Genomic DNA, 13,559 nt, shown 5'->3' with positions numbered 1-13,559 from the left:
CTCATTAGGGAAATGCAAATCAAAACCACAATGAGACACCACTTCACACTCATTAGGGTGGTTATAATCAAAAAGACAGACAATAAAGTGTTGGCAAGGATGGGCAGAAATTGGAACCCTCACACATAACTAGGGAGAATGTAAAATAGTACTGTTGCTTGGAAAACAGTTTGGAGTTCCTCAAAAGGTAAATGTAGGGTTATCCTAAAAGTCAGCAATTCCACTCCTATGTATATACCTAAGAGGACAGAAAATATATGTACACACAAAAACTTGGACACAAATATTCATAGCAGCATTATTCATAACAGCCAAAAAGTGAAAACTACCCAAATGTCTGTCAACTGATGGATAAACAAAATGTGGTATAACCATACAATAGACCGTTATTAATATTTGGCCAACCAAAAGAAATAAGCACTGCTATAATATGAATGAACCATGAAAACATTATGCTATGTGAAAGAGGCCAGACACAAAAGGCCAAATATTGTATGATTTCATTTACATGAAATGTCCAGAATAGGCAAATTCATAGTGACGGAAAGTTGATTCGTGGTTGCCAGAGGCTAGAGGAAAGGAAGAATGGGTAGTGATCATTAATAAATAGGCACAGGGTTTCCTTTTAGGCCAATGCAAATATTCTGGAATTAGATAGCAGTGATGGTTGCATAACTCTTAATATACTAAAAACAACTGAATTATACACTTTAAAATGTTGAAGTTCATTAGATAAAATGGTTATTTTTTTAAAAAAGCACAATATAACATGACCAAGTGGTTTATCCTGAGAAGGAAAGGCCAGTTAAATATTTGAAAATCAACCAATGTAATCTATTACACTAACAATCTAAAAGGAAAAATCAAATAATAACATCAGTAGATGCAGAAGCATGTTTCAAAATATAACATCCACTCATGATAAAACTCTCAGTAAACTAGGAATAGAAAACAACTTCCTCAACTTGATACAAGACATCTACAAAACCCCTACAGCTAATGTAGTTACTGGTGGAAACAGAATATTTTCCCCCATCATGGAAAACAAAGCAAGCACTCTCACCACTCCTACTCAACATATTACTAAAAGTCTTAGCCAATAAAACAAGACAAAAACAAACAAACAAACAAACAAAAAAACCCCACAAACAAAATAAAAGGTACATAGCTTGGGAAGACAAAAATAACACTGTCCATATTTACAGATGACATAATTATGTAGAAAACTGGAGAGAAATCTACACAAATACTCCCAGAACTAATAAATGAGGTTTAGTTAAGTTGCAAGATATAAGATAACACACAAAAGTCAACCCCATTTCATATATCCAAGCAAAGAACAATTAAAAGTCAAAATTTAAAAGCAATATCATTTTCAACAGCGCTCCCCAAATGAAATATTTATAAATCTAACAAAACACACACAGCATCTATGTGCTGAAAACTACAAAACACTAACAAAAGAAATCAAGGACCCAAATAAATGGAGAAACCCTGTATTTATGGATTAGAAAACTCAACATAGTAAAAATGTCAATTCTTCCCAAAGTGATCCATAAATTTAACATAATACCAATCAAAGTTCCAGCAGGATATATTATAAAGACAAGCTGATTCTAAAATGCATATAAGAGAAAAGGAATTAGAGTAGTTAAGTCAATTTTGACAAAGAATAAGATTGAAGGGATTACATTACCTAGTTTTAAGATCTATGATAAAGTTACAGTAAATCAGGACAGTGTGGTAATGGTAAAGTGACAGACACAGAATAATGGAACAGAATAGAGAGTCCAGAAATAGATTCATACAAATACGGCCATGTAATCTTTGATAAAGGTGCAAAGGCAGCTCAACGGAAAAAGGAAAATCTTTTCAACAAATGGTATTGGAATAATTGGTTATTCAAATGCAAAAATGGAGCCTCTTTTTAAACCTTACAGCTTATAAAAAGATAAATCAAAATGTATCTCAGTTCTAAATGTATAACATAAAACTCTAAAACTTTTAGAGAAAAAAAAAAACTTCTGTGATGTAGGGTTAGGTGAAGAGTTTTTGGAAATGACACCAAAAACACAATTCCTAAAATAAAAAATTGATAAATTGAACCTATCAAATTTAAAAACTTTTGCCCTGCCAATGGCACTGTCTAGAGAACGAAAAAACAAAGTACAGATTCAGAGGAAAAAAATGTATATGTATAAGATCTCTGAAAATTTAGTAAAAAAAACAATCCAATTAAAAATGGGTAACAGACTGGAATGCTTAATACAAGATGGCAAAAAGTATATGAAAAGATGTTCAATATCATTAGCCATTAAAATATGCAAACTCAAATCAAACAAGCTATCACTACATCCCTTTAAGAATGATAAAAATAAGAATACTGACAATACCAAGTCCTAAAGAAGGTGCAGAGCAACTGGAACTCTCTCACATTGTTAGTCGGAATGCAAACTGATACAGTCATTCTGGAAAACAGTTTGGTAATTTCTTACAAAGTTAGGCATACATAACTTAGGCCCCAGCAATACTATTTGCCCTACAGAAATAAAAACTTAAGTCCACACGAAAACTTGTGCATGAATGTTTATAGAAGCTTTATTTATAATAGCCCAAAACTGAAAACAACCCTAATGTTCCTCAACAGGTGAACTGATAAACTGTGGTACATCCATACAATGGCAAGAAATAAAACTCCTGATCCATGTAATAATGTGGGTGAAACTCAAAGACATCATCTTGAGTAAAAGCAGCAGTTTCAAATGGTTATGTATTGTACAATTCCATTTATACGACATTTTTAAAAAGACAAAACTATGGTCATGAACTTGTCAGTGATTATCATGAATTATGGGTGGGGTGAGGGTACCAGTTGTATAAACGAATAGCAAAATGAAGTCTTCTGGGGTGATGGAACTGTTCTGTATTCTGATTTCAGTGGTAGCTACATGAATGGGTACATGCTAGTTAACATTCCCATAACGTTACACCAAAAGGAAAAAGAGTCAATTTTACTGTATTTAAAAAATAAAATTAAAAAATGTAAACAAACTAAACAACCACCTTAAAAGCTAGAAAACCAACACAATAAACAAAACCATTAGAAGAAGAGATTAATAAAATAGAAAACCAGGAAATCAGTACACCATAAAACCAAGAGCTTGTTCTCTGAGAACACCTAAAATAGATAAATCTGTGACAAGTCTGTTCAAGAAAAGAATGACAGATAGACAGACAGACGTGTATTAGAAATGACTATGGTGATAAAATCACAGATGTAGAAAATATTTTTAAGAGAATGTTACTTATAACTTCAAACCAAATATGGAAATATAGATAAAATAACAATATTCTATGAAATATAAATTACTACAAATTATCAAAACTGACTTAAAGAGGAAGAAGTTGAAAAGATAATTTAAGAGTTATTTTCCCAAAGGTATCGTGCACATATATTTTTAAGAGGAGAGTTTTAATAAATCTTTAAAAAACATAATTTTTATTTATTGTAGCTAGTCCCCTACTTAAATCAGGGAATAAAAGAATAAATAATAAACTAAAAAGCAGAAATAATCACATATTCTTACTCTAATTCTCTCTAGCCCACCCGCATATACCAATCGAATTAAATACTCATTCACTTATTGTAATGTTGTAGAAAAAAAGTAATGTAGAGTTGAATCCAATGCACATTTAATTTATGCAATTTTTTCCTATACTCATTTGTATTTTTCATATGGCCTCTAAATCACAGTGATCCACTCCAGCAGCACCAGTAGCAGTAGGTTCCCCTTAATCTCCCACCCTTTGTACTTGGGTGAATACTCTTAGGTACAAGTAATCATGTTATAATAATGCTAGGTCATGGCTTTTAGACAGTACTGGAGACATATTTTGATTAACTCTATGGCTGCTACTTTTTAAGCAAACTAGTTTGGTCTTAAAATGTCACCCCCAACAAACTGAATGTACCTACCCAACTGACAGAAAACAGGAGTGCTATCCCTGACTTGAGTTTAATCCTCATTTAGCATCTCCATTTTATTTCCCACAGCTCCTGCCTTCCGATGTGAGTTCCACTACTCAAAGGACCAAACCAACTCCACTAAGGTATCTAATTAGCTTATTTAGCCCTAAGGCCCGTTCATAAGAAGGGATCTACTTCTTATAGACTTATTTCTATTATCTTGCTTAGTTTAATCATACTACCTACAGTTCCTAAACAAACACTTCTCCTTTCCTAACCTCAAAAAGCAAAATAATCACAACTGGAACACAAAAATCCTTTATACTGCTCCTGACCACTGAAATCAACCATTAACAAAAGATTACAAATGTATCTAAAAGAATGGATTGACAGATATGAAAATCACGAAGGAGAGGAGAGGTTAGGTTATAGGACAGAAAGAAAGAAAAGGGGTGGAGGGAATAAGAAAGCTAAGACTGACTATAGACTGATCTCATAAACACAAATGCAAAGTCTAAAAAATATCGGTAAATGTATTCCGGCACATTAAACTGTATCACTGGCAACTTGGTGTGCCCTATTCATGAATGCGAAAATAGTTCAACATTAGGAATCATATAAGCAATTAATTTCATTTCTGGATAAATGAATTCATTATTAAACAAGTATTGTCTGGCATTAAATTAAGTATGTTTTACTGACATAACTCTGGTCTTATAGTAATTTGCAAAAACGTAAAAAAAAAATGCCATTCTTCTCACTAAATTATTTTTTATTTTGGAAAATATAGTTATTTGTCATTTTATATATTTTTAACATATAGATTATTTATGGTAACATGTAATGGGCTTCTTATTGTCATTTTAAATGGATGTTAAATTTAACAATTTCTCAATTTTAATTTCTAATATTGTCTGTCCGTCTCTCTCTCTCTCTCTCTATATATATATATATATCTCCTATATAAAAACCATTCTTTGGATTTCTCAATAACTGTGGAGTCTGAGAAGTTTGAGAAATGCTGCTGAATAGTATTCCCTTATGTGAATATACGACGTTTATTCATTTCTTCTATGACTGGTAGACATGTGGGTTGTTTCCAGTCTGGGACTATAACCAATAAGGATGCTATGAATATTCCTGTACGTGTCTTTTGGTATACATTATGTACCCACCTCTGTTGAGTTCATACCTAGGAGTAGAACTGCTGGGCCACGGGGCATGTTTACACATAGTTTTGTCAGACACTGTTTTACAATATGGTTACTGAGCATTTGAAATGTGGTTAGTCAAGTTGAGATGGGATTAGTATAACACTTACACTGGATTTTGAAGAATCAGTATGGAAAACACAAAACAGAATATCTCATTAATAATTATTTTCTATTCACCACATGTTGAAATATTATATCAGATATACTGGATTAAATATATTAACATTCATTTCACGTTTCTTTCTCTTTTTTTTTTAACATGGCTACTAGAAAATTTAAAACTACATATATGATTTACATTTGAGGCTCACATTATATATCCAAGATGCATCTAAGAAGGGTACCTAGTTTTAAGGAACCAGGAAAGACTCCCCAAACAAGGTGGCATCTAAAGGAATGCCAAAAGAAAAGCAGAAGTAAGCCTAGTGAAGAAAGTGGTGGAGGAAGAAAGATAAAAGTCAGGCAGAGGAACAGTGTGCAAAGGCCAGGAGACACAAAGTTCAGTATGACAGAAACATGCTGTAGGGGAGAAGGGTGGGCAGTGGTGAAGGAGAGTGACAAGAGATGAGGCAGAAAGGTTAAAAACAGCTCATAAAGGCTCCAGTTAGTTGTGTTTGTATTTTAAGAATAGGGAACTACTGTTGGGTTTTAAGCAAAAAGTACACAATCAGATCTGTACTTTAGTAAAAAGTGAAAGATTTATTCAATCTGAAATCAGAGCATCAGATCTGTACTTTGGAAAAGTTACTGTGGCTGCTGCTATGTGTTATATGACTGAATTGGGACACGACTAGAACCAAGACTAGTTGGGGGCTGTTATAATAATGTGGACAAAAAATAATGGGCCTCTACATGAAGAGAACAGCAGCAGAGAGACAGGAACCTTAGGCAAGATCAGTACCCTCAAGCTTCAGTTTCTTCTAATACTACCTACCTCACAGAGATATTTTAAGGATTAATCATGGCATCCTTTGGTAAAGGTATTCTGCATTTTAACCATTAGTAAAAGGTTTTGGTGTTATTAGAACAGGCAATAATAATTTCAAGAAACTAAATTCTACCTCAGAATATGTCAAATACAAAGATTCATCTTATATTTTCTCCAACATACATAAAACCTAAAAGATGCTTTAACTATTAATAAAATTAAGTCAGATAATAAAAGGCTTACTCTCTTTCTTATATTTGAAAAGGTAAATTCCAACTATTAAACATCCTATTGTGCTCCATTTAATCCTAATATTAAAAGATTACCACCATTTTTCATTTCTCTATAAACTGAAAGGTAAGTGAATTACAGGGAGGTAACAACTTAGTATCATTCAATCGTAAAGACATGAGCATAAAACAATTTCACACCTTCACCAAACTGATACTAAGAGAGTTTAAGAAGAAAATTATAGAAAACTACAGAAAATTGTTTTGTTTGTTTTATTTACTTTGAAGTTTTGGGATCTACTAAAGTCATACCTTCTGTAAAAAAGCTACACAAATTGGGAAAAAGGGGTAAAAGCTCAATTTTGTCCAAATATGTTCTGAAATTCACTAATCTTTTAATATATTCTTGACTCTTCCAAAGACAGGAAGTAATCTCTATTGATCACTTAGTATAAAGCATTTACGTTGGGCAAATAAGTATTTGAAATCTAGCTTCTGTCTACCCTTTGCTTCTTGCCTGAAATACTCTCAAAACACCGTAGAAAGTTATGTTCTATACTTACCTCATTGACAAAAATGACTGCCCTTAGAACTGAGTTCTCCAAAGAACCTTCTTTTCTCCCCTTGTAAGTTCTCATCAGTTCTTGTTATGTTGTACAACTATTCACCACATTATCTCTTCTTGCACTGAGTGTTCTTAGCCTTCTCTATTCTAGATTAAATAATAGAAACTTAACTTCCTAAGGGTCCAAACTGTTCTACCAAATTGAGAGAAAATAAATCACTCTCAACTTCTCATTCCTCCTCTTCACTGATGATCTCATGTCATATTACTTTGAGAAAATAGGAACAATCAGATATCATCTCTTTCCCACCCCGAAACCTACAGACCTAAACAGTCACATCAATATTTTCCTCTTTCCCTCTTGTGACAAGATAAGTACTCCTTTTATTTGTCCATTAAAAGAGCAATTTATGTTCTTCTATCTCCACTACTACTACCTTGGTCCAAGATCCTGTGTCTCTCACCTGGATTACAGCCAAAATATCCTAATTGATCACCCCATGGCCACTCTTGCCCACTTTACAACAATAATCAACATAGTAGCAAAAGTGAAGGTTTCAAACCATAAATCACATTATGTCATGTCTTAAACCCCTTCAATAGTTATAATTACAATAAAACCCAAACTCTTTACCACAGATTCTAAAGCCCTGAGTTCTACATATCACTCTAACCTCACCTTGTCACTCTCCCTTATGACAACTATGCTGATTTCACTGATTCATTTATTTACCTGCCACACACCAGCTATTTCATATCAACTCTTTCCTGATTCTAGGCCTTTCATGTGCTGTTCCTATAAGCAAATCTCTCTTATTCCAACTGTAACATGGTTAGCTATCTATCAGATCTTATAAATGTCCCCTCCTCAAAGAACTCTTTCCCTAATTGCTCTATTATTCACTATCTCTGCTCCTTGTTCATTTCTGTTAGAGCACTCATTACAACTTACTCACTGGACTTTAAGCTTCATGAAGGCAGAAACTGTCCATAAAGTTGTATATAACACAGTGCCAGAATAAGGAAGTACTCAACAAATATTTGCTAATGAATTAATAAGGGAAGAGACAGACAGGATTAGGTTGCAATCATGAGTTTACTACTTTCTAGTGGTTTGATAAGTCACACTGTCTCTGAGCTTCAATTTTCTCTTTCATAAAAAAGGAATAAATACCTCATAGGATTGCTAAATTAGATCCACTAAAGATTAGCTGATAATGAATAAAGATCAAGCACAATACCTATAACTTAATAAATGCTATAAACTTATTTAATAAGTATTAGTTTCCCTTCCTCCTTTCTATAGCTTATACAGTGAGAATTCCCTAAGCTAATTCAGTACAGAAACTAAATATATTATTTGAATCTACTTAAAAAGAAGAGACTCTGATGACATGTACCTGAACGGACAGATTGGTAACTTATATTTGCAGGATCTAATCCTAAAGTTTAGAAAATGGGAATAAGAAGTGTACGTCTATTGTCCACCTCTCTCAAAAAGGAGGGGGCAGGTGGTGAGGAGAAAAGAAGGAGAAACAGAACGGAAAGGTAACCTTATAAATTAGAGATCATCAATTCAACTTCAAGTCCTAAATTTAGAATAACTTTTTTTTACCTATAAGGACTTGCAGCAAGAACAGGATTAACACTCATTCTAAAATTCTGAAAGCAAAATGTTTTGTATTTACTTAGATCTATATAAATCTCATCTATATTTAATATATTTTTTACTTAACTTTCATTCTTTGAATTGTAATATCACTGGTAAAATGTACCAAAAAAAAAAAAAAAAAAACAACAACAAACCAAAACCAACATCTCAGATCAGAAACACAAAAGGTCTCCTTGTTGCCTTAAGTTTTTAATAAGCTTTAAATTTTCTAACCACAAAAATAATTCTTAACATTTTCTTTAACTTCTGCTCACTTTTTAGCCTAACATCACTTTTATGTTCTTCAAATGAGATTTTACTTTCTAGAAATCTTCTAAATCATTTACCACACATCATTCAAATCTCCTTCATACTCTTTCTAGAATATAGCTTATCCTTCTAAAAGTGCCCATTTAATACTTTCTGACTGATAACCACCTAGAATTTTGTGGAATGTGCTGCATACCTTCATATTCTCCCAAGGATATGGATATAATTTAGATTCTGAACTCAAGAAGGGGTTTATGTTAAGCAATTAATTCAGTTTTATTCAACATATTTTATGTAACCAAGCTTGACTTTTTCATAAGTAAATGGTATCTGATTTAGAGTCTTTTTTCACGTTCCAGTTACTTGTACAACTTTTCTAAAATTGGAACTTCTAGTCTACCTTTAAACTGGAAATTTATAAAGTGCTACTAAATGTTCCATAAAATTTACAGGAAAAGATTCATCCATTAGATACATGCAAGAGTGAAAAGAGCATTTTATGCTACCACAACATCTAGAACAGTACTGTGTCAGTAAAGACTCTTGACTGTAATAAGCTGAAAACAGTTTTAAAATGAGTTTTATCACAAATCAGTCAGAATATGCCTAGTGCTACCAAATGCTCTAGCAGCAAGTAAACAAAAACTAACCATCTTCAATTCTTCAAGATTATTATGAAATGATATACAAACACAACAAACGTTCTAAATTACATTTTAAGGCTTCATCTAGGGCAGTATTTTTCAAACTAAGAACTGTAATCTATTAGAGAGTCCAAAATTAATTTAATGAGTCCAGACTAGCAAACAAAGAAAGAAATGGTAAGAAGGAGGAAAAATAAATAGAAGATATGTGACTGCACCGTAGGTAGTAAGGGTGAGTACCATTTCATGAACTTTGTTTTGTTCTCTATGTATATAGTACCCAGAACAATGTGTATTTTAAGGGTGAGTTTGAGTAAAAGAAAACGCTGATCTGGAAGACAGACAGAAGTGGACAGGATAAAACAATGAAACTATCAGAATTATCAAATCGTGGTTTGGGAGGTGAGCAAGACTAACAGCTTCTATTAACTAGGAGACAGAGGTTTTGAAAACTTCCATACATTCGTAAAAGCCAGACTTCCCTAAGTGAAAAATGACAAAGCACTTCTCCTCCTACAGTAGGCCTAGGACAACGTCTAGCAAAGCCTTTGGTTGCCACCACTAATGTTCTTATCCCTTCAGACTTCTCAAGAAGGCAAAGGTCAACCTTTACTTTTTCCTAACTCTTAGGCACATTCAATGCAGTTAAGACATAGCAGCCTCTATAAGATAATCAGTGGTTCTCTAGAAAACATTAACCGTACTCTGTAACACAATTTAAAATTTCAAGACTCTCATTCAGTAACTTGGAACTACAATAGCCACAAATCATAGTCCACTAAAATGGTCATGTGAAGAGTATGAACACCAAAATAATTAAAGATTTTTTTTAAAAAGGTGTATCAAATGTTTCAAAGATTCAAAATACATCTTGGAGCCATTTAATTTCGCAGTTAATAGACAACAAAGAGTAGTTCTGTGAGGAATTAGCAATGGAATTCCCTAAATACTGGCCAATCTGCTTCTCTATGTTAAAAGTGATTCTGAATATTCAGCTGCTTTAACAGAGCTTTCTAATTATTTTTGAAGCCATTAAAAATACATCTTGACTGTGAAGGGCACAGTTTCATAAATTACAGCTAATATCTGTTCTAAGAAGCTCAAGGTTATAAGCTATTTCTCAGGATGTATCTACTACACATTACAACTACTACATATTCAAGTTATCCAATTCCACTACTGTTACAGAAGAACACACCTCTATACTATTGTTATAGCTTTTTTCACTAATATGAACCCACATATGGTTAGAGAGGCATAATAGGACAAAAAAAAATGCAGTTGTAAATAAGATTTCCCCAGTTGCAGGGTGAAGAGTTCCTTTAATCTCAGTTGATATAGTTTAAAGTTCTGCCTGGCTCACTACCTCCTTTTTTCTTATACTTTGAAACTTGCTGTGCCTTGAGACATCAACCCAGGCATAATCACCTAATAGTTTTATAATCTGGGCCCACGCTGTTGGAAAAAGGAATTTCAGTCTTTGCTTATTAACAATTCCTAACTGAACACAAATTCCCAAAAGATAAACTTGAGAAGCACCTACCAGAAAGTCACTTTGTGTACAAGTACAAAAGAACACACCAAGCAAATTACTGGGTTCACAGCCTCTTATCCTTAGAAACAAAAGACTTTTAGTTCAAACACTAACCACATAGGTTTTAATGAAAGAAGAGCGCATTTATTTATCTATTCTGATCAGACATCACAGAAATTCAACTCTGATTAGAAGACAAGGCTGGACAATCCTAATCACTCTAAATTCAAGATGCCTCTCACTTTCTTCTCTCTCCTGGGCTATTTTACACCAAATCTAGAGGAGAACTGTACCCACCTTCAGGCTAGAAGAAACAACATAAAGCTTATTGATCTCTGGTGTAGACCCAAACCCACAGGCAAGCAGGAATCACAGCTACTTGATGCAACTAACAATCAAAAGTCATGCACTGGGTTTTACGGTCACACACAAGCACACCATTGGCAATTACCACATCAAATATGGACCAAACCACTGTCCTCCCCAAAACAAAAATAATAATAATAATTAGGTAAGGGAGAAACACATCCTGAATTACACAAAAGGCTACTATTTCTGCCAGCAAATGCCAATTTAAGTTCATTAAATTTTTCATTTAGTGACATTTCTCAGGTTTTAAAAGCTACCACTACATTCGATTCCACAGATAAATGCTTTTAAAACAGATAATACTTGCTGATGAATTACATGTTGACTGAACTCTGTCACCACCACCATTATATTAATACTAGTTGAATCAGTGTTTGTGGCAAATGATCTAGACGTTTTTATAACTAAATTTACCAAAGAATGGTAACTTCTAATTATTTCCTTCTGAAGAAATCAAAGCAACACTCCAAAAAGGAAAGGTTAACTGTGTTCTCTGAAATACCTATTCAGTGTGTTTAACTGATGAACTAGGAACATTAAAGTCAGAAATGGAACTCAACTCTCTCTCAAGAGATGACTGTTCTTTCCAATTAATTCCATTTAGCTCTTGTTCTGACCCCAACGCAATATAAAGCTTAGTCCTCACACACACATAGTCTTCAGCCTTCTCTTAACCTGAAAAGAGTTATTTCTAACCCGATCCACCGACTTGAATAAAGCAACAGTGACAACAGCCGCGGACGGTGATGGGTGAAATGACAACTAAGCTAGGAGTCAGGACAGACATGCACAGCCTATTTGGGAGAGATTGAGGTGGGGCTGGAAACTATTTTCTGGCCTTCTCCCGCGTGCTGCTCCAGGGGAACCAACAGGATCCTGCATGCCCGGGATCAACAGAGTCTGGCCCCCGAGGTCGAGGGGTGGGGAGACAGCAACGAGGAGCTTTTTCAGGGAGTCGGGTAAGGGAGGGATTGCTGTGGTGGGAATTTCACTGTGTCGAGAACTTCCTAACCCCAAAGGGTAGGGGGTGGCAGGACCGTCCCGGCAGCGGCGGGGGCGACGTCCCCTTCTTTCTCACACAGTCATACATCTTTGTGTGTGTGGATTGTGCAAGGGACTATGAGTCCCCGAGGAGCCGGCCGCTGGGGCCCTCGAGCCCAGCTCGGGAAGTCCGCCCGCGCCCCCGCCCCGCTCCACCAGGGCCCCTCCAGCCGGGACCCCCAGTCTCTCTCCAACACCCCGAGGGTCTAGGGTGGGCGAGTGGACGAAAGCATCTCCGCATGGGGACACCCTTTCTGCAGCATCCACCCCTCGCCAGGTCTTTGTCCCGCCGGCTGCCAGGGTCTCCCCCGGCTCTCTAGGGGAACCCCTGTCCTGGAGGCCTCGAGGGCTCGGGTCGCCCCAGCTTTGTTCGGTCAGCAGGGCGCGGGGACGCGGACACTTACCGTACACCCCAGCCAGGAAAAGCAGGAGCAAGGCAGACCTCCACCGCGGAGACTCTTTTGTGCTCCAGCGACGGGCCATAACCACGGCAGATGGAGGGAGAGAGGAGATGGAGGAGGAGGGGGAGGAGGAGCTGGGGCTAGACGCCGCCGCCGCCGCCGCCGCCGCCAAGCCCCCGGCTGCTCCCTGCGCTCTCCGCGGCGGCGGGAGGGGGAGGGGAGGGGCCGCCACTCGCGCGCGCTCCCTCCCTCCGGCCCTCGCTCAGCCGCTTGCCAGCTCCCACCTCGGGCGGTGCGAGAGGGGCGGCCCTCCCGGGGCAAGGGCAGGCAGCGCGCGTGCCGGCCCTGAGGCGAGGGGCTGGCGAACGCGGGACTCTGGCCTCGCGCCGCACTAGCTAGCCGGCGCCGCCACCCGCCAGACAGAGCGCGCGCTCATCCGTGCGATCGGCAATCCCCTGGCCCGCCTTCCTAGGTTCCCGCCCCGCGCTCCGCTGGACTTTCCCAGTCTTGGGGCCGATTTCCCCTCTCCTGGAGCCGGAGGAGCAAGGCAGTGCCAATCGATGAGCGAGCGCGCGAACGCCGGCCGCCGGATTCCCAGGGGGCTGGAGAGGCGGGTCAGTGGAGGAGCTTGCTCGCAGTGCGAGGCCTCGGCGCTGGCCCATGGGTGGGGTGGGGACAAGTTGGGCGGCTGAAGTTGGCTATGTGTAAAGGAAGAGTGGGTGGCCGAGGCTGAGAACTTGGGAGT

The 13,559-nt window shown here is 37.1% G+C and overlaps 1 protein-coding gene across 2 annotated transcripts in view; it reads right to left on the bottom strand.

The window, feature by feature from the left end:
• The window catches only part of LRP12 (LDL receptor related protein 12), a 75,081-nt gene extending 61,846 nt beyond the window's left edge, over positions 1-13,235 (bottom strand). For both annotated transcript variants that reach the window (XM_069466106.1, XM_069466107.1), the window contains exon 1: positions 12,818-13,235. In XM_069466106.1, the coding sequence (XP_069322207.1) occupies positions 12,818-12,896 (79 nt within the window). In that variant the 5' untranslated portion in view covers positions 12,897-13,235. The remainder of the gene's footprint in view (positions 1-12,817) is intronic.
• Positions 13,236-13,559: the final 324 nt, after the last annotated feature.

This window comes from Eulemur rufifrons, chromosome 3 (assembly GCF_041146395.1).
Source record: "Eulemur rufifrons isolate Redbay chromosome 3, OSU_ERuf_1, whole genome shotgun sequence".
In the NCBI taxonomy this organism is placed as follows: Eukaryota; Metazoa; Chordata; class Mammalia; order Primates; family Lemuridae; genus Eulemur; species Eulemur rufifrons.
This window is presented reverse-complemented; position numbering and strand designations above follow the sequence as displayed.